Source organism: Acomys minous, assembly GCF_964271855.1.
Source record: "Acomys minous genome assembly, chromosome: 13".
NCBI lineage: Eukaryota > Metazoa > Chordata > Mammalia > Rodentia > Muridae > Acomys > Acomys minous.
The window spans coordinates 65,321,789-65,342,413 of NC_140495.1; the positions used below are offsets into that span (position 1 = coordinate 65,321,789).

At 44.5% G+C, this 20,625-nt stretch overlaps 1 protein-coding gene and 1 long non-coding RNA gene across 2 annotated transcripts in view; one reads left to right on the forward strand and one right to left on the reverse strand.

Moving 5' to 3' along the window:
- The window catches only part of LOC311581228, a 1,115,569-nt gene that overhangs the window by 96,601 nt on the left and 998,343 nt on the right, over positions 1-20,625 (reverse strand). The window lies entirely within an intron of this gene.
- The window catches only part of LOC311581223 (adhesion G-protein coupled receptor F2-like), a 35,310-nt gene that overhangs the window by 13,026 nt on the left and 1,659 nt on the right, over positions 1-20,625 (forward strand). Inside the window, exons 3-9 of the mRNA XM_084753311.1 lie at positions 3,295-3,337; positions 4,050-4,204; positions 6,005-6,244; positions 7,751-9,112; positions 13,728-13,769; positions 16,710-16,769; positions 20,085-20,161. Of these exons, the coding sequence (XP_084609437.1) occupies positions 3,295-3,337; positions 4,050-4,204; positions 6,005-6,244; positions 7,751-9,112; positions 13,728-13,769; positions 16,710-16,769; positions 20,085-20,132 (1,950 nt within the window). The 3' untranslated portion in view covers positions 20,133-20,161. The remainder of the gene's footprint in view (positions 1-3,294; positions 3,338-4,049; positions 4,205-6,004; positions 6,245-7,750; positions 9,113-13,727; positions 13,770-16,709; positions 16,770-20,084; positions 20,162-20,625) is intronic.

Sequence of the window (20,625 nt, forward strand, 5' to 3'; positions counted from 1 at the left end):
TGAAGCTCTCAGCCCTCACGTTGTAGACGGTGGTGCTGAGGTCAGGGTTGTAGGATGTGGTCTATGTGAGATAAGTAACTGAACAAAAGCCTCCTTCAGAGAGAATGATGTTGGAAGTTCTTGTCATGAGTTTTCCAAACAATATTTACCATCTAATTAGTTTGCCCTTCTTCTTTGTGACTCCCCATTTGTCCCAACACTGAACTGAAATCTGATTTCTGACAGAAATTATAGGTGCTTAGGGAAGACATTTTGCTGTGGCATTCTAAAGCCCATATCCTGGCACTATATTTTGTTTTCTTGTCTAGAGTTTTCAACAAAAATGTGGAGTAGTCAGAGCAGGGAAACAGTAATTATTGTTAATATTAGGGGTCACCCTTTATCTATCCTTTTCTTTCCATTGTACAAGTTTCTCAAGCTGTCAGGTTCTGCCCCGTCCTGGCTTTCCTTTACCTTTTTGTGTGGTATGAGGTTGAGGAATGTTCATATTTGAAGCTAAAGTCACCCACTTTGGATGCTACCTAGACAGGAACTGACCAGAAGGACCAGGCATGATGTACCTCAAAAATTTATCTGGGATGAAGCAAATTAGGTCTTTCACATGAGAAGGTAGACTTTCCAGAACGTCTTGTCAACAGCATTCCATGGCCTTCTGCCCATACACCTAATTAATAAACTGCGATGCATCTGTAGTTTGTTTAGTGACCAGAGTTCCTCCATAGCTGCTGACTTGGCTATATTGTTGATCACGGCCACGTCAGCATGGGTTTTGGGCGACTTTAGAGGCCATTATTTCCTGAGGCCTATTGAAGCTGAACAAGGTCTGATGTTGGACCTTTAGAAAGTGCTATGCTGAAACAATTAGGAGACAATGTTCTAATCTCAGGAATAAGAGGGATTCCCCACATGGTCTTCTTTGGGTCACCTCACCTATGTCAGTCTTTGCATTCTTCTTTGTAAGAGTAAGGAGGCAGGGATGGACTATCTACACAGTCTGCAAGACCTCTGGAAATATTATTGTAGCCTTTTGGTTTAGTGGAAGCAGTGCAATATTTTGAAAGAAACACTAGGGATTTGTTCCCATGAATAAAGACGAGAGGCTTTCATACACTAGTGAGCCCAAGGGTAGTCAGTTTCATGACTGTCTCAGCGATCCTTTGTAAGCTCTGGAGAGCCTCAGATGCCCAATTCAGAGTCGTCATAGTTTTATTTGGTAGATAAAACAGGGAATATTCAATCTTCTTTTTGATAATATAGAGACAAACAATATTGTTAATAAGAAAATAAAATCAATCCCATGTCAGACAACAATGTCCAGAAAATTTACTTCTTCCTCAATAGCTAGAATCTTGGAAAACAAGTTGGAGCTGGATAATGCTCTTCCCAGCCGCTAGAGGACACTTATTTGGTTCAGAAATAGGAAGACTGAACTTGCCTCTTTTCCTACACACATGTTAGCATATGCATACCTGTATTTGTGAGTGTACACACATGCATACCAACATGTTCTTACACAAGTGTACATATGTACAAGACCTTGAATTATTTACATGGGGGATAAAGGAAGATAGCGCACAGCCTTGCTTCTAAGGAACTTAGAATTTAATTGAGAAGACACGATGAAAAAGATTAGGACGGCAGCAGGCCAGGTGAGTCGAGGTTAACTAGGTGAGCAGTGTTGTATGGCAGTGTGGTTGACAAGTCCTCCAGAAGGCAGAGGAAAGGTTAGGACGTCTAGAACTGAATCCAAAAAGGTTGCTTTGAAGGCTGAACCGTGAGCTCCGTGTAATCACTATTCAGTATCAGAATAATAACAGCAGCCAAATCATAAAGAGATCTCACACTTTTAAGGGTAGACCTCTGGGTTTGCCGTGTGTGAACTCATTCATTTCCATATGGCAGGAACGCCTGTTCTGCTCACTGATGGAGAAACAGAGGCACAGACAGTTGAACTTGCCCCCCCCTTAAGTGACAGTGTCAGGGTTTGAATCCGGGAGGGCTTTTCTCAGACCTCACTCTCTGTGTGGGTGGGTGGGATGGGGAAAGCGCTCCTAAAGAAGAGTAATATAAAATACAAAATGAAAGGGAACATTTTCTTAAAACGAGAAAAAGAGTCAAAATACTTTTCAAGCAGAATCGCTAGTGGAATTTATATCCAGAAACTACAGTGTTACTCAGTAGTACATTCAGTAAAAAATAATACTGGTAATAATTTATGAGACAAGCTATACTTGCATTTTTCTTACATTTGTGTTACTACTGAGTTTATAATTTCTTCTATAGATAAGAAAAAAGATTATTCTTTCACTTAAATGTTTTTAAACATTTACTTTTTGTGTATGGGTATTTCGTCTGCATGCACAGCTATGCACCATGTGTGTGCCTGGTGCCCTTGGAGGTCCGGGAGCTTTAGTTATAGATGACTGTGAGCTGCCATGTGGTGCTGGGAATCGAACCAGGGTCCTCTGGAAGAACAGCTGGTGCTCTTAACGGCTGAGCCATCTCTTCAGCTCCCCATTCTTCCCTTTTGCGTTGCCCTATACTTTTCTTATTGTCTCTAGTTTGGAATAACACTGTTTAGTTTTTCCACTTGTTCTTAGCAGTTTTATGTGAATATATAGAGACTTGCTATAAAAGTTGAGAAAACTTCCAGTTTCTTTCCAAAGAGTTGCAAGAGGTCAGGACACTTAACATTTGTTGGTGTTTTGTGGCCGCCTATAAATAAATTTAAATTAATGACATTTAAGCATCGATGTTCTTATAATTTAGAACTGACACCAGACTACATAAGTGTATCCTATTTAAGTCAATGAACTGTATTCCCCAGTCAACTCCTTGTCTGGCACCACTCTAGTGATTTCCCAACCAGGAGTTTGAAGGGGAAGGGGTGAGATAAAGTGACCAAAAAAAAAAAAGTCTCAATAGATGGCAGACAGAATATTTTGTCTTTGAAAATTTGATAAATACTATTATGTGAACATGTGATCATGTGGCATGGCCTTTTCCCAGAATTCAGAGGGACCCATACAAGCAAAGTAAGAAGACATCATTAACTTTATAGTAAATTTTCTTCTGCCCATAAAGTAGTTTCAGTGCAGGCTATAAGCTGTAATGATCCTGGAAGTGGAGGAAAAGTGGAAGGAAAAATCACTGGGGCCATTTGTAACAGCTGCTGGCCTTTTGGAGGCTGCGTCCACATCACAGCTGACTCAGATATGGTTGTTTGTCGGTGGCTAAAATGAGCCAGTGGTGTCACATTTGGCTTTGTTGTGAATTTCGATTTTCTCTTTTCAGGCCACCAGCCAAAGCAAGGGGAAGGTGACACCCAGGCCACATGGTACGTTGGCAGAGGCTACCAACCATGCAGAAGCTGGATCATCTGTGGTGACAGCAGGCCACCTTCAGCCCTTTTGCTCGTGGCATGAGAGACGAGATGTCTTGATAGATTATATTTGTACTTTGATTAGTTACGTGCAAATCCATTGTGTCTTTGGCCCCAGCAATGTTCATATCTTCCTGGCATCCTCTACTCTACCTAGTCTCAGACTTTTTTGCGGTAGAATTCCGGTTGAGCTAATTCAAACCAGGGCCGTGACTGGAAAAGCTCTCACTGACCTTGGGGGCTTGCTGTAAAGTTCTGGATTGGAAATTTCTTTGGGAATAGCACAGAGAGCGGATTACACACTAGAGCTGACCTGGGTATCTCTAGGACTATGAGGAGGTCTTCAGGGGTCTCTATAGACACGGGAGGGTGACTCAGTAGGATAAACTATGACCTCTCCCCTCCTATTTCATGGGAGGAGTTTACACACTTTAGTCAGTTTTATACATTGGAATTTGGCCTGTGGTTCTATCAAAAGCAACAGGCCGTGTTTCAGGAGGATGTTATGACTGCTAACACATTTTCAATCATCTTCAATTTTACCAAGAAAAGATACCCATATGTCCAGAGTTGATGTGGCTTAGCCACAGTGACACCTTACTGGCTGGCTGATGCAGCCACGACCTCATACCCTCCTATCTGATATGGGTGCCTTTTCTGTCCCCAGCTGCATGTGACGGTGCCTGTGAGAACAATACCACCTCCTGCTTTCAGCCTTGCCCCCCAGACAGCGAGGGCAACGTGGAATTTGCCTGTAAGGCCAGGAAATGGCACAAAGTCACCGAAACCTGCCACACTCTTAATGCCGTCAGCATCTTTGAGGTAACATCCTTTCTCCTGTACCACGGATTCTCACGTGGCCTCTGTGCAGCACAGTGGAGCTTCAGATAATAACATTGCCCACTGTGGGAAGAAGACAGGCAGCAATAGGTTATTTGTCCATGAGTGTACAAGCACATACCTATTTCCTCTCTCTTTACTTTGGACACCTGAAGGTTAGTGTGCTGTATCCCTCCCTGCTGTGTGGCATGTGGGAAACGGATCATTTAGGCAGCGTAAAGAGAGACACACCTATGTAATAGGAATTTTTATTCACTTGACTCAGTTGGGGTGTCAGAGGATCACTGCCTCCATCTTGCTAACTTAGTCCTGGAAGGTTCTAGCCTCCGTACAATCTAACTCAGGCCTACAATGTTTTCAGCCTCTGAGACTTACTGCTTAGTAAGCTCACCCTTTCTTGTTCTTTCCGAGCTCATAGCTGGTTGGTTCAACTCAGCTCTTCTGGCTCAGCTTCTCCCAGCTGACTTATTCAGTTTGGCTTCTCTCTTGGCCCCTGAATTGTTCTGCTTGGCCTAAAACTTAACTCCAGCAATCTTTTCAAATCTTCTGGCTCCTTCTCATTTTGCCTTCACCCGTGTTTAGCTCCAAACTTTCTCTGTAAAACTCTCCTGGCAAAACTGCCTCTCTCTCTCTCTCTCTCTCTCTCTCTCTCTCTCTCTCTCTCTCTCTCTGCACTGCCCTGTCAGTAGCTTCCCTTTCTTCTCTGTTCTTGTGAGAGTTGGTCATATCCTATTCTGTCAAATCTTTCTCTGATTCATCACTTTTTCTGCCACTCAATCAAATATCACTTTCGAACATGGGTGCTTCCTTTTACAAACTAACTTTACCTTCGTTGTTTGGGATTAAAGGCGTGTACCATCATGCCTGGGCCTAAGCTTTTCTTTACCTGATACTTGCTTTATACTAGGCTGACCTTGAACTCAGATCTGATTGCCTCTTTCTCCTGGATTGAAGGTGTTTTTGTATTTCATCTGGATCACACATACATAGAAGGTCTTTGGGTGTGATCTCTTGCCAGAGCAGCCATGTTCTGAATTAAAATTCCTCTACACACCTAAAATTGTCACAGTCAATTTCTCCATCTTTGCCTTCAGCCTTTAAAATAACCCAAAGCTTTGGTACCCACAGTGCACTTTACTGTCTAGTAACACAGCCCACCAAACTTGCTAAACCCAAGAAATTTGAATTGCACCCCAAATTTCAGTGGATGAGGAGCTGTACTTCTGTCAGGGTCTTCATAAATGTGGGTGCCTGCAAAGGCCTCAGGTTTCTAGGAGCTGGAGTTGCAGGCAGCTGTGAGCTACCTGATGTGAGCTCTAGGCTCTGAACCTTGAGTCCTCTGTAAGAACAGCGCACACTCTTAACTGCTGAGTTATTCCCTGGCTCCCAGTATTTTTAAAAGACACTGTGTCTTTTGGTTCACCTCTTTGGAATGTAGAAATAAGTTAAATGGCATTAGTAATCCATAAAAAGATAGAAGATATGCATGAAATGTATACATGCAGGAAGTGTTTGAAGCGGTATGTTAAAGAAAATAGCTGCTGGTTCAGAAGACAGGGTTAGGGATCCATCAGTTGGGAAATTCAGAATTCTTCTTTGATTTATACATCTTGGTGTTGGTCAAGTTATTCCACTCTAAATGCGACTTTGAAGGTGGAAAATAAAGGCATATTATGGGATATACAATCGTATAATAGGGCTCTTCTAAATTCCAGGAAAATTCCCTTTGTAGTTAACACCAACAAATAGAGGACTCCTTTACTTTGTTTGGTTCTCTTTCAGGAGGATGCGGAATTATATTCTGTTCAGCCATCTGAATCAACTATACGTACAAATAACTTTCATAGACAACCTGAAACCATAACAGAGATATTGATGGAAAAATGTCCAAAGGATTTGTCTTGTGCTATCAGAAGCATTAAGAAGTCTCCCCGGATACCAGGGAACATTGCTGTGGTGGTACAGCTCCTACATAACATCTCAACAGCCCTAACCAAAGATATCAACGAGGAAAAGATGCAGGTGAGTGGCCTCACGTACCTGACAGAGGGGCCTCTCTTTGGGGGAAGGAACTTAGGTTAGCTGGAACACCCTCTGGGATTCCCACGGTTTGGGAACCACATTTCCCACTTCAGTATATATATCTTACTTGGTTCTGTGGTAGGCACCTCAGTCCTTATTTATTTATTTATTTATTTATTTATTTATTTATTTATTTATTTAATTTCCTTTAGGGTCTGAGTCCGTGATGGGTTGAGTCTGTGAGGGCCTGAGTCCCTAAGAAGTTGAGCCTTTGAAGGGTTCACTCTATGAGAGGAAGATTCTGTGAGGGTCCAAGGCTGTGAGGTCCTGATTCTGATTTCCTGAGTCTTTAAAGATGAAGGTCTTTGAGGGGTTGAGTCTGTTCTGTGATGTTCTGAGGCTCTTAGAGGCCAGCGTTTCTGAGGCATATCTAAACTACTGAAAATATTGAAGAAACATTGAGGGTCATGCACGGAGGAGGACTTGTATTCACTTGTGAATTAGAACAAGCTGCTGAAACGGGAAACAGTTGAGTGTGAAATGAAACTGGAATAATTTAGTCATAGTTTTGGTGCTTAAAGTAGAGAGTAGTGAAGTGTGATTCACCCTCAGGCTAAGTTCCGGTTGTCAGCGTATTTTTTTCTATTCAGGGTCCTGCAGCGTGGCTGGGACTAACAGATGCCAGCTACATTATGGGTACTCTGACAGGGCAATTGAATGATGGGTTTTGTCCAGATGTGCAGTGGAACTGATGGTGGAGATGAGCATGTAAAAGCTGCATACCTTCAGTTCTCACAGAAGGGCATTGAACAAATAGGAGGAAAGCAGATAAACCCTCTAAATGGTATCCGTGTGTGTGTGTGTGTGTGTGTGTGTGTGTGTGTGTGTGTGTGTACATGTGTGTGTACTCGTGTGTATTCAGGTATTCATGTGTAGCTGGAGGTAGATGACAAGTGTCTTTTTCAGTTTCTTTCCATCATATTTTTTTTGAGAGGGAGTATCTTGCTGATGTTGGAGATTATTGATTTGGATATAATGATTTGGATAAATGAGCTTTTGGGGTTCACCTGTCTTTGCTTCACCAGTGATGGGGTTACAAATGTTCCCATTTTTTACATGGGAGCTGAGGATCTGAGCTCTGGTCTTCATGCTTGGATGGCAAGCCTGTTAGTGACGGAGCTGTTTCTGAGCCCCAGTCAAACCTTCTGACATTGTGATATGGTACTGCTAACTACAAATGTGTTGGGCTTCGTTATTAGCTCTTATGGGATACGCGCAGCCTGTGGGCCACAGGTTGGATGTGTCTGCAAATACACTTAAGTTTTACTGTACAAACAAGCCAGCCAGAGGTTCAAGTAAGATACTGAATATGACCCATTGAGTTTGGGATGAAATTTGAGTGCCTATGCTGCTGGTTAAAGGACCACACTTTGTAAAAGCAAACCTTATATGTGTTGGGAGTTTCAAAGAGTGGCTCACTACTAAATGCCGGTTCTCCTTTGGCAGAGTTACAGCGCCATGGCGAATCACATTCTTAACAGCAAAAGCATATCAAATTGGACCTTCATCCAAGACAGAAACAGCAGCTGTGTCTTGCTTCAATCAATCAATTCCTTTGCAAGCAAGCTGCTTATGAAGGATCAGCTCATCAACATATCACATGTCTTCATTCAGACCCTGGGTACCGTCATATCCAGGGGCAGCCTTGGGAAGAATTTGACGTTCTCAATGCGAATTAATGATAGCAGTGATGAGGTCACCGGGAGGGTACTGCTCACGACAGAAGGGCTTCAGAAGGTACCTTCTCCTCTCCAGGTCATCAGCATTGCTTTTCCAACTCTTGGGGCCATCCTGGAGGCCAGCCTTTCGGAAAATATGACCGTGAATGGGCTTGTCCTGTCTGTCATTTTGCCTGAGGAGCTTAAAAAAATCTCGTTGGTATTTGAGAAGATCAGGAAATCAGAAGAGAGGAAATCCCAGTGTGTGGGCTGGCACACACTGGAGCGTAGATGGGACCAAAGTGCTTGTAAAATGATTCAAGAAAACTCCCGGCAAGCTATTTGCCACTGTTGGCCAAGCAGGTCATTTGCCTCTTTCTCCATTCTCATGTCCCCCGACACCTTGGATAGCCCCATTCTAATTTATATCACATACATAGGCTTGGGCGTTTCCATCTGCAGCTTGATCATCTGCTTGTCCATTGAGGCCTTAGTCTGGAGTCAAGTGACGAAGACGGAGATCTCATATTTACGTCACCTGTGCATCGCAAACATTGCGGCCACCTTGCTGATGGCCGATGCGTGGTTCATTGTGGCTTCTTTCCTCAGTGGCCCAGTATTACACCACAATGGATGCGTGGCTGCCACGTTTTTTGTTCATTTCTTTTACCTGGCCGTGTTCTTCTGGATGCTTGCCAAAGCCGTCCTTATCCTTTATGGAATTCTGATCGTGTTCCATACACTGCCCAAGTCATGCCTGGTGGCATCTCTCTTTTCTGTGGGCTATGGATGCCCTTTGGTCATTGCTGTTATCACACTTGCTGTCACAGAGCCCAGAAAAGGCTACCTCCGGCCTGAGGCCTGCTGGCTTAACTGGGACCTGACCAAAGCTCTTCTGGCCTTTGTGGTCCCAGCTCTGGTCATTGTGGTCGTAAACCTCATTACAGTCGCACTGGTCGTCATCAAGACCCAGAGAGCTGCCATTGGTAGTTCCATGTTCCAGGAAGTAAGAGCCATCGTGAGGATCTGCAAGAACATTGCCATCCTCACGCCACTGCTGGGGCTAACCTGGGGCTTCGGAATAGCCACGGTCATTGATGGCAGCTCCCTGGCTTTCCACATCATTTTCTCCTTGCTCAACGCACTGCAGGTAAGTCCAGATGCTGGGGTGGAGTCTGAATGGAGAGAGTGTGTGCAGTGGTTTGGGGATCAGGAGCCTACGTATCATGTTTTATGCAAAAGACAATGAAATAGATGTTAAGTATTTGTTTCAGAAAGGCCTGGGCTTGAATTCTGACTCTCATATTACTAAGACTATGTAGCATCATCTTTGCATCTTTAGTTTTTTACAAGCACGTTGCTCTCATACAGGAAGAGAGTATAATGCTGCCACTTTCTGGAGGTGCCCAAAAGTGACAAGTTCCGATACAAAAATTAGGTATTGAAGACCACAAACACCTGTTAATAGGCATAAGCTATGGAAAGTCTAGGCTTATAATGCTGTTAGTAATTATCAATTCATTACACACATCTTTACACAGCTAGTCATCAGTGGGGCTGAGGTAAGACCCCGGTGTTGCTAACTTTCAGCTCAGTGCATCCCCCATCTACTCTTTACAAACCTTGTGTTAGGGTTGTTGTGAAAAGACATCATGACTCCAGTGAGTATTATGAAGGAAAACACTTAACTGGGGCTGGCTTCCAGTTCAGACGGTTAGGGCACTGTTGTCATGGCGGCACGCAGGCAGGCAGACATGGAGCTGCAGAAAGAGCTGAGAGTTCTACATCTTAGAGGCTTTGTGACACATTTGCCATACTTGAGCTTTTAAGACCCTAAAGCCCGCCCCCCCCCCCAGTGACACATTTCCCCCAACAAGGCTACACCTCCTGATACTACCACTCCCTATGGCCGAAGCTTTCATATCCGAGAGTCTATGCAGGGCCATTCCTCTTCAAAACACCCCAAACCCTCAACAAACACCCGTCTCACTCTGAAGCAGTCCTTTTCCTTGCTTTGCTCTGGCTACCTGACCTGTGACTCTTGTTTTGGATTGGACTGTGAGCACTTGTGTTTTAAATACAATGGGCACTCTTCGCTTGTAATAGGATCAACTTGAAACGCAAGTCATTTTCTGCCTTGACTCGTAGCAAAGAGAAGGATGAAGTCACTGAGGTGCCAGTACCCATGAGGCAGTGGGCAGCTGCCAACCGATGTGAGTGAGGGCTAGACACTGAGATGGGAGAAAGCATTGCTCTACTGGCTTGCACTGGCTTATGGAAGCAGACTTACATTCTAGGAATTTTGTGAGCTGGTTATAAGACACAGCCATCTGTAAAATTCAAACACACAGATTTACAAGGAAATGAATTATATTAAAAACAACAGTCATAGCCAGGTGTGGTGGCACACGCCTTTAATCCCAACACTCAGGAGGCAGAGGCAGGCGGATCGCTATGAGTTCGAGGCCAGCCTGGTCTACAAAGTGAGTCCAGGACAGCCAAGGCTACACAGAGAGACCTTCTCTTGAAAAACCAAACAACAACAACAACAACAACAACAGCAACTGTCATGCGGGTCCCAAGACTTCTTTGTTTCTTTTGATACACTCTTTGCCTATCTCTGAATCAGGGCTTCCTTGGGATGCTCAGGGAGGGAGGAAAGAGAGCAGTGAGATGGACCCACTGAGGTCAGATACAACCGAGAGGATGGGAGGCAGCCACAGAAGTGGGGCTATGGGTGAGAAGAAGTGAGGGGTAGCTGAGGTTGACTGAGCAAGAGAGGGATTCTGAAACAGGCTGGATGAGGGGCCGGCAGATGACACAGGAGCCCTTCTAAAGCTTTTCAGAGGCTGGACCTACAGAGATATCTACGGATTGAGAGCCTGGCCAGCCCTTTGGCTGTGGAAGTAATAGTACAGAGTCAGTGGCTGCCGTGGATGTCACAGTCGCTGCTGCCTCTCTTGTGCCCCATGTTTACTGAGAGCTCTTGAGGGCTGGGTGGGACTCGGGGACACCCTCATCTCCCAAAGAAGTTTTAGTAAGAGAATAAAGTGCTATAGACTGAAAACTGGGTGAAGACTTCAGGCTTATCTGCTTAAACTATGCTTTGTCCACTGAAAGAAGTGGGAGAGATCTGCTCTGGTTCATTTCCTTTTTAAGATTTAGTCTTTCATTTCTTCTCTGCTAGATAACGAACTCTTTGGATACACTTTCTACAAGGTGATAGACGCCAGTGAAAAGTGATCTTAATGCAATATTTTAATGTAGCATATTTGTGGCTATATAAACTCAGGGTGGGTAATAAAGTTATTGGGGCTGTATATATAGTTCAGTGGTAGGATCCTTTCCTGGCATGTTCAGAGCCCCTAGTTCAATCCCCAGTATCCTCTCCATGCAAAGAAACCACATGAAGTTACTAAATACATGCACATCTGCATACAGAATCAACACATATTTGTTTTGTGACTATTATTATTTTATTAGTTTTTTTTTTTTTTTTTTGAGACAGGGACTCTTTCAGTAGTTCCGACTATCCTGGAATAGACCAGGGTGGCCTTGAACTCATAGAGATCCACCTGCCTCTGCCTTCTGAGTGCTTGGATTAAATGTATGTGCCACCATGCCTGGTACCAATCATTATTTTAAAGGTTGAATATGCAAATATATATAAAACGACCCCAGTGAATTAAAACTTTTATCATGGGAGACAGCCATTTTAGTCCTGCCAAAACCAAGCCAAAACCCCACAAATTTGTGTAGAGGAAATAGTCTACAACTGTGGTACGCAGATGTTTTAGTTACTCTTCTATTATTATGCGGAGACACCATGACCAACAGGACTGTTAAGAGAAAGCCTCTGATTCGGGGCTGGCTTACAGTGTTAGTGTTAGTCCAGGACCATCCTGGCGCGAGGCCGACAGGCATGGTGCTGGGGCAGCAGCTGAGAGCTTGGCATCCTGATCAGCAGGTTGCAGGAAGAGATTGAGAAATTGAGCTCGGCATGGGCTTTTGAAATCTCCAAGCCCACGCCCTGTTGACACACCTCCTCCAACAAGGCCACACTCCTACTCTTTTCCAAACAGTCTACAGAGCACTCAGACCAATTAGCCTTGGGGGGCTGGCCATTCCCATTAAAACTCTCATGCTAAATTAAAAAAAAAAAAGTAGTTCCTGGGCCAATTTCATTAAGATTCTGATTTTTCAAATGTATCTGTAGTACTGGGATGTGTCTGTTCTAAGCATCTTTACAAGAATAATACTTTGTGGACTGACGGTTTGTGTCAACAATGACATTTTTACACTAGGGTTAATGGCCATTGTAGGCTTAAGAGTGTATGAGGGCAAGTGAGATGGCTCAGTAGGTGAAGGTGCTTGCAATGCAAGCCGGAGAAACCTGAGCTCCATTCCTGGAACTTATGTTAAAAGCCAGCTGCAATGGTGAACATCTGTTACCCGGCATTCCTCCCACAAGATGGGAAGTCAAGACAGAATTGGCCAGAAGCTTGTGGACCAGCCAGCATGGAAAATGCAACATGGCAGATATAAGAGAAACTCCAACTCAACAATATAGACAGACAAAACTCACCCCTAAGAACAATTCTCTGGCTTCCACATGTGTGTCATAGCACCCACTGACCCACCCACTCACTCACAGTCACACGTACATGAACTTACACACACATACATGGATATGTCCGTGCACACATGCCAATACTAAGTAAAAGTAAATAGCCATAAGCATTTCTAAAAGAAGAGTTCACACACACATACAGTCTGATAAAATCTCCATGCAGACCAAGATTGGGTTTTGATGCACTGTCTATATCTTAGTGTGTATTTGAGTCCATCAGAGGAGTGAATTAACTGGATTCACACTGATACTCCGTGTGTCCATCTTCACCAAATTATGGTGGCAACAATTGGCTGTAGCATCTTTATGGTGCCAGTTGTGTCTCTCTGACTGGGCTCATGTTCAGTTATGAAACCGGAGTGATTTAGCCAGGAAGGACAGCGTCTCTCTCCTTTTCCATCTACCACGCAAGCCACTTAGTGTCCAAGAAGGGTATGTAAGGGACGCCGCTGCCTACAGCATTTTAAAAGTTGGGTTTCTGAACTTCCTTTTCCTCATCAGAAAAATGGGGCCGTTCCCTTAAGATCCTTCCTCTAAGGGGGTTTCATATTGTTCTTAGTGGAAATATAAAAATATAAGAACAAAAGTTCAAATGGATTGTAGCTGTGGGCGATGGTTGTGTTTTTGCTGGCGTGGTCTTCCTCTATATGTGTGATACGAGGAGATCGTGAGCACACGCCTGCTCACACGCCTGCTCTTCCCTGCACCGTGAAAGTGTCTTTCACTACTGTTCAGAGACAGCACACGTGCATTGCTTACCGTCTTCTCGACATCATTCTTGAATCCTGTGGGGAACAGCTCCTGATAGATGGGAGTCAGTTTCATGTCACTCAACCTAAGTTTCTAAGATACCCCTACATAAAGCAGGGACTTTGTTTCATCTCTGCAGTGGCTGCAACAGTGGCCACAATTCTTTGTTGAATAACAGGGTTTCTTTTCTTTTCTTTTCGTTGTTTTAGACAACATCTGTTGAACAAATGAGGAGGCATTGCAGCCTTAGACTAGGGAATGAGAAAATTGGGATAGAGTTGTCTCTGTACGGCTACAATAGAAGTGGTGTGATGAGTGTTAGCATTTGTTATTCTTACCATCACTGTATTGTAAATGGATTTTCTTTCCCCTCCATCTTTCATAGGGCTTCTTCATCCTGGTGTTTGGAACAATCCTGGATCCAAAGGTACTGTATACAAAGCATCCTTAGTTTTTCTGTATTGAGTACTTGGCCTGAAATGCTGACTTGTGAAGAACTTATTGAACTTTGACCTCAAGGCTTCGGTCTTCTATTTAAAAAATTTCTTTTGAGATTGCGTTTTTTATGTGTAGGAGTGTTTGCCTACATGATGCCTGGCATCAAGTAGATGTAGTGCCTGCAGAGGCCAGAAGAGGGCGATAGATCACCTGGAATTAGCGTTTCAGAAGGCTGTGAGCTGCCATGTAGATGCTGGGAATTGAATCCTGGTCCTCTGAAAGAGCAGCCGGTGCTCTTAACCACTGATCCTTTTCTCCAGCCCCATCTGGTTCTTTTAATGAAGGCGATTCTTGTTATTCTTCAAGTTCTTTTGAGGACACACATGTTATGTACCTTGGCTCTAAGCCTCAAAACAACCGAAGGGATTTCTATTCTTTATCTCACAGATGAGAACAGAAGAGACTCAGGGCCAAGAAACAGCTTGCTCGAGATCCCACTCTGATTTTTTTTTGCAGCAGAAATGGAATTAGTTAGATCTTGCAATGTTATTTTGGGAAGCTGTCTCTTAGACTTGAAGGCCATACACCAGGAATAGCCCCAAATGCACAACACAGGTGCTCAGAGAGGGGCACTAAGGGGTTCAATTCCCAACACTCACTGTTCCAGGGGGATCTGTTGCCCTCTTCTGGCCTCTAGGGGAAGTGCATGCACATAGTACAGAGTGATATCCGCAGGCAAACCATCCATATCCATAAAACAAAAAGGTAAAAGCAGAAATTAAAAGTAAAAAAAAAAGTAGTGAAAAAGAAACAACACCAAAAACAAGATTGAAAACAAAATACTTTCACTTTAGGGCATTATATATTTAAACTACTGATGGTATCGAAGTTAACATGAAAGGTTTGTGAAGGGAATTTAAAAAAAAAAAAAGGTCCTTTCTTTGTCTTACCAAGAGATGCTATGTCAACTTAAAAGCTACTCAGAAGGGGACCAGAGTTGTACCTGGGACTTCTATGTGTAGGCAGTCTCAGGTATACAACATTTCAACTCATAAACTTTTGAGTTTGTGACTGTGCAAAATGGTGCACATTAAGCAGAAACTTTATTTTGAACTGAGCCCTTTTCCTGGACTACCATTATGCGACCTGGTACTCTCTTACCAGAGTGGGCAGTGGCATGGAGCCACAGCTCTGAGTCAGCCGTCAGCCTACCATGGTAAACAGCAGACACTCCATGGTGTCACAAAGCTGTGGTGCTCAGTAGATGGACATACCAAGTGCAGTTGTGACTTGAGCTATTTTTCAGCTTAGAATGGGCTTGTTTTGATGCAAGCCCCCTTCCGTGAGGAGCATTTATGCTAGTTACACTCCATGGTGTGGATGAGTCCCAGATTTAAAAAAAAAAAACCGGTAAAGCAACTTTGTAAGAGAAAACACACAGGAAGCATCTGTGATACCCCACAGTCATAATTGCCAGGGTTGCATGTCTTGTTACAGTGACACCAAACAACTCCAGCACCTTTGCTCTGAGTGCCAGAGTTAGGGGCTGTGAGATACACAAAGGCTTCTAGGCTATGGGGCCCCTGTCAAGACCAGAATCTCCTCATTTAAAAGGAAAATATATAAGACAAATGCAGGAAGTGTCATGGGAACAGACTTGATTAATGGAGGTGAAGGCATATAAACAAGGAGGCTTGAAAAATCCCACGATCAGCTGAAACCGAGGAGTCTTCCAAAGTGCACTTACTGTTAACATTTAAAGTAAACATATTAAGGAACAGAATTTAAAAAGGACGAGAGCAGAAAATACCAATAGAAGCCCCAGTATGGCTTTGAGGACCTTGGTGGACCCCAGGAGCACCTCCTTCCCTTACAGACTTGTAGCAAAGACTTGCATCTTCAGGATAGGTGGGGGACAGGGGTAGGGGGTGGGGTTGAGGGGTGATGAAGTCTCCCGGAGATGAAGGACGTTTGTAGGCATTACTGTGAAGTCAATGTATGCCAGGCCTTGGGGAAAAAAAACGTTTTCCACAGCACAAGGGAAAGAGGAAAGGAAACGGGAGGAAGGCAGGATGACCTACAATTGATGGACATGAATCCAAGTCCTAGATGTTTATCTTTGCAGCTGACTGACTTGGGATATTATTTAATCTTGGAATTTCACTTTTCTCAGCTGTAGAATGGGGACAATAATATCTATCTTTCAAAGTTACTTTCTTCATAAATTTGGATGTCAGGCATAAAAAAAACACTGCACAATCATAAAATCAGCATCATCGTTATTATCATTTTCTTAGTTGTGGGCCCACCGATACCTTGTATACTATGTTTTTCTCCTTTATAAAATATTTGAATAACTGATACACAATGAGATGCCATGAACTACTTTGATGGGACTGACTTGGATGCGAACTCTGGTGCCCCATATTTGACCACTTCCCCATGGTGGGGAGGCCTGGTGGCACCCAGAGAAAGAATAAGCAGGCTACCAAGATGAGACTTGATAGCCTATGACCACATAGTGGGAGAGGAGGTCCCCCTTGGTCATAGACCTAGGGCAGGGGAATAGGGTGAAAGTGGGAGGGAGGGAGGAACGGGAGGATACAAGTGATGGGATAACACTTGAGATGTAATCTGAATACATTAATTAAAAAAAATGCCAAGGCTGTAATTAGAATCCATGAGCGTGTGTGAACTTGCTTCTTAGCTGCTGGGTCCATGTTTAAGACAGAGGGCTCATGTCCCCATCAGCTCCACCACTCCTGTCCCTCTGCACTCGATTTTTCTAACTTCTTTTACCATGTTACTAATCCTGCAAAAAAGACCCAGCTGGCCACGCTACTCCCTTGCCACAGTATCTGTCAGGTCGAAGCACATTGTTAGTTTCTTATAAAAGTTTAACCATTAACTCATTTTGTTAAATTTCCAGATAAGAGAAGCCTTAAAGAGCCGAGTAACAACTGCCAAATGGATTTCCAGAGCATCAGAGGTAAACACTGTATTTTTCTATGTGACAAAGCAACAGTGTTAAAACCTTTTGGTGTGGATGTTTCCTGGACGGGTGCTTCTTTGAGCTGTTCAGAATCTTTATGGAGTATGATGTTCAAATATTAACACGGAAGTCAGCTGAAATGTAAAAAGAGGGGGTGACAAGGTGACAGGTGTTGTAGTCATGAACTGTGAAATAGGAGACAGATGATGAGAAGGAAAAGTGGGAGGAGATGAAGAGTCTCAAGCTCCCAGAACACCCTGGTATATTCTCTCTGATCCTGGTCACATGCAAAGTGTGAAAATCCTAGGGAAACACAGACTGAAACCCTACACAAAGGACTTCCCGGGGGAGCTTGATCGCCAAGGACACGGTTGCCATGGTTACCTGAGTATCAGAGGCCCAGGGCCAGATCAGGGATGTGGCAGGGGTGCTTCAGTCATGGTGGGGACTGGATTGTGTGGTGCTTTTTGACTCATCTCCTCTTTCTATAATTTGTGAACTCTGTTGTGATGCAGGGCTGTTCTGAGTGAGGGAAGAACTGAAAATGTTTACATGTCAGCAGGGGGTCTCAGCCTTGATCTAAGGAACACACCCAGCAAGGAAAGGTGTCCTGCAGCTTCTATTCAACATCTGCCCTTCCTTGCTCTTGCAGATCTGTACCCCTGCTATTCATGCCTGGATGCATCGCTTCTCATTTCCATATCTGTCTTCTCCTCCCCCTTCCTATGGCTCATCTCGTCTCTCTTTTTCTTTGTTTTCCTATTCTCCTCCTCTTTACTCTTAGCCAAGCTTTGGTCACATTCTCAGTCCTCTGTCTTGTCTTTCTTACTTTGGAGGTAACTGACTTGGGGCAGATTTACTGAGAATAGACACTTATTTCTTTTTTAAAGTATTTTATTAATTTATTCATATTACATCTCAATTGTTAGCCCATCCCATTCCTCCCTCCCTTCGTCTTTCCCCCTACTCCCTTCCCCTATGATTGTGACTGAGGCGGACTTCCTCCCCCTGTATATGCTCATAGGGTATCAAGTCTCTTCTTGGTAAACTGCTATCCTTCCTCTGAGTGCCATCAGGCCTCCCTATCCAAGGGGCATGGTCAAATATGGGGCACCAGAGTTTGTGTGAAAGTCAGTCCCCTCTCTCCACTCAACTGTGGAGAATGTCCTGTCCATTGGCTAGATCTGGGTAGGGGTTTGAAGTTTACTGCACGTATTGTCCTTGGCTGGTGCCATAGTTTGAGTAGGACCCCTGGGCCCAGATCTGCCGTCATTTACACTATGGAATACTACTCAGCTATTAAAAACAAGGATTTCCCGAAATTTGTGGACAAATGGATTGAACTAGAACTGATCATAATGAGTGAGTTAACCTAGAAGCAGAAAGAGTCAAATGGTATATACTCACTTGTATCTGGACACTAGCCCAAGGGGCATGTCCCATGAAAGTCTTCACTTACCAGGAAAGTGGGACAGAGGGGAGGACATCTTATTGGGACTTTAGGTGAGAGAAGCATGGGAGAATGGGGAAATAGAAGGATCCAGAGGGTCCTAGAAACCTACAAGTAGACACTTCTTTCAACAAGGCCACACCACCTATTCTTTTCTGATAGTGCCACTGCCTGGTGACCAAGCATTCAAATCAATGAGCCTATGGGGATGGGGGGGCACATTCTCAGTCAAAGCATCATGGGCTCTCTTCTCTCTGACTTGGCCTGGCTATTTCAAATCCCTTCCAAAGTACTAGCCTTGGTCCTTTCCTTGTGTGTTTTTAGAATGATCTATTCAGGCCACCATAGGGAAATTCTGGCCTCAATGCCTAAGAAAACAGTCATTTTATCCACATCTCTGGTTTTTGCATAAGCCAGGAAGATGCCTAACCCTTTATTACTTTTGATGGTCTGGCTCCGTGGTTTTTTGATGTTGGCTGCACCTTAGAAACATCTTGAAAGCCTAAGGGGGTGGGGAGAGCCACACAAAAGCACAGTCCATGCCTCGCACAAAAATTAAACCATGAACTCTTGAGGCTGGAGCCTAAGCATTTGCTTTAAGCCCTGTGGTGATTCTAGTGTGTGGCCAGTGTTAAGAGCCTCTGACCTAAGTACAACATACACTTATCCATCATTTCGCATTCCTTTATTCATTCTGCTCAGCAGCTTTTGGCTGTTGCCCGCCATTAGCTTTTACACCTTTACTTGAGTAGAGAAGTAGAGTCACCATATTTTTTCTGTTCTTCCCTGAAGGCCTCTAATGCCTGGTGGCAGTCTTCTTCAGTTCAGATTTAACTTACCCATAATGGTACTCACCAGGACAAGACCAGTCTCAGTTCCCTAACACCCAGGACAACCCACGTACGACTTTGTTCATTTTGTAGTTGACAAAATGAGAGCTAGCCTGTGCTCATGCAGCCACAGATCTACCAAAATGTAAATGTCTTGTCTCTTTAGACAGTACATGCCTAAAACATGCCCCAAGGACTCTTTGGCACATGAACATCACAAAGGTGTAGCAGGGGCCTTCAGTGGTGAAGATTTTAGTAGAACCACTGTGAAGAAGTTGAATGCGGGGCACCTGGGCCTTTCCTCTCCTACTCTCTAGCCTCTCTCACTTCCTCCCCCTTCTCCCAGTCCTCTCCTCCCCTCCCCTCCCCTCCCCTCCCCTCCCCTCCCCTCCCCTCCCCTCCCCTCCCCTCCCCTCTCCTCCCCTCCCCTCCCCTCCCCTCTCCTCCCCTCCCCTCCCCTCCTCTCCCCTCCCCTCCCCTCCCCTCCCCTCCCCTCCCCTCCCCTCTCCTCCCCTCCCCTCCCCTCCTCTCCCCTCCCCTCCCCTCCCCTCCCCTCCCCTCCCCTCTCCTCTCCTCCCCTCCCCTCCCCTCCCCTCCCCTCCCCTCCCCTCCCCTCCCCTCCCCTCTCCTCCCCTCCCCTCCCCTCTCCTTTCCTCTCCTCTTCTCTCCTCTCTTCTCTCTTCCCCTCTCCTCCTCCTTTCTCTCCCTTCCCATCCCTCATCTTCTCTCTTTTCTCCTTTCCTCTTCTTCCTCCTCCTCTTCCTATTTTCCTTCTTGCCCTTCTTCCTCCTCCCCCTCCTCCTTCCCCTCCCCCACTTCCCCTCCTCTTCCTTCTTCTTGCATATGGAACTCTCTGACAGGCTATGGTGGAGAAGGAACCCTTAGGCTAGACTGTAGCTATGTTGTTAGTGTTAATATGGACAGGAAAGGCGGGGGTGATGGAAAAGGGGAAAATTCTGTGTGCCTAGAATCTCTGTGATAATTGCAGACTTACTGGTTATGATAAGTGCAATTATACTTTGTCTTCAACAGGACCTTTCTTCTGAATTCTCTTGTCATCCTACCAAAGGCCCAAGCTAACAGACCAGGATCCATCCCTAACATGGGAGGTGAGTACGCAGCAAGAGAGTCTCCAAGTATGCTTTGTGTTTATGATTTTTCTCTCATTGTAATTAGAAATAAACTCTCTTGAGTCTTGTCTTGTGAAAGCACAATTTAAATTTCTTGGGTTGTTGAAATTTTTTGCTCCAGAAAACAATAAGGCGTGTTGGAGAAGACTTATACTTTAGCCTGCGTGTGCTTAAGTACAGGGGCTCTGTCTTTCCCGCTCCCTCTGTTCCATCGTTCCTCTTGTTTTCCACCCTTGTGACATCTCGCATCAGCAATATCCCCAAGGGCCCTTTTTTTCCCTCTGGTCTTGAAAGGTCAAGAAATTATGACTGACAATATTGAGAAGAGGCCTCAGGGTAGAGATGCAGAAGCTGGACAGAGTCATGAGAGGACTAGAGGTAGAGAATCGAGCTATGAGAGAAACTAATTTAGAGGCACATAGAGGGACAGGCTAACTCAGATT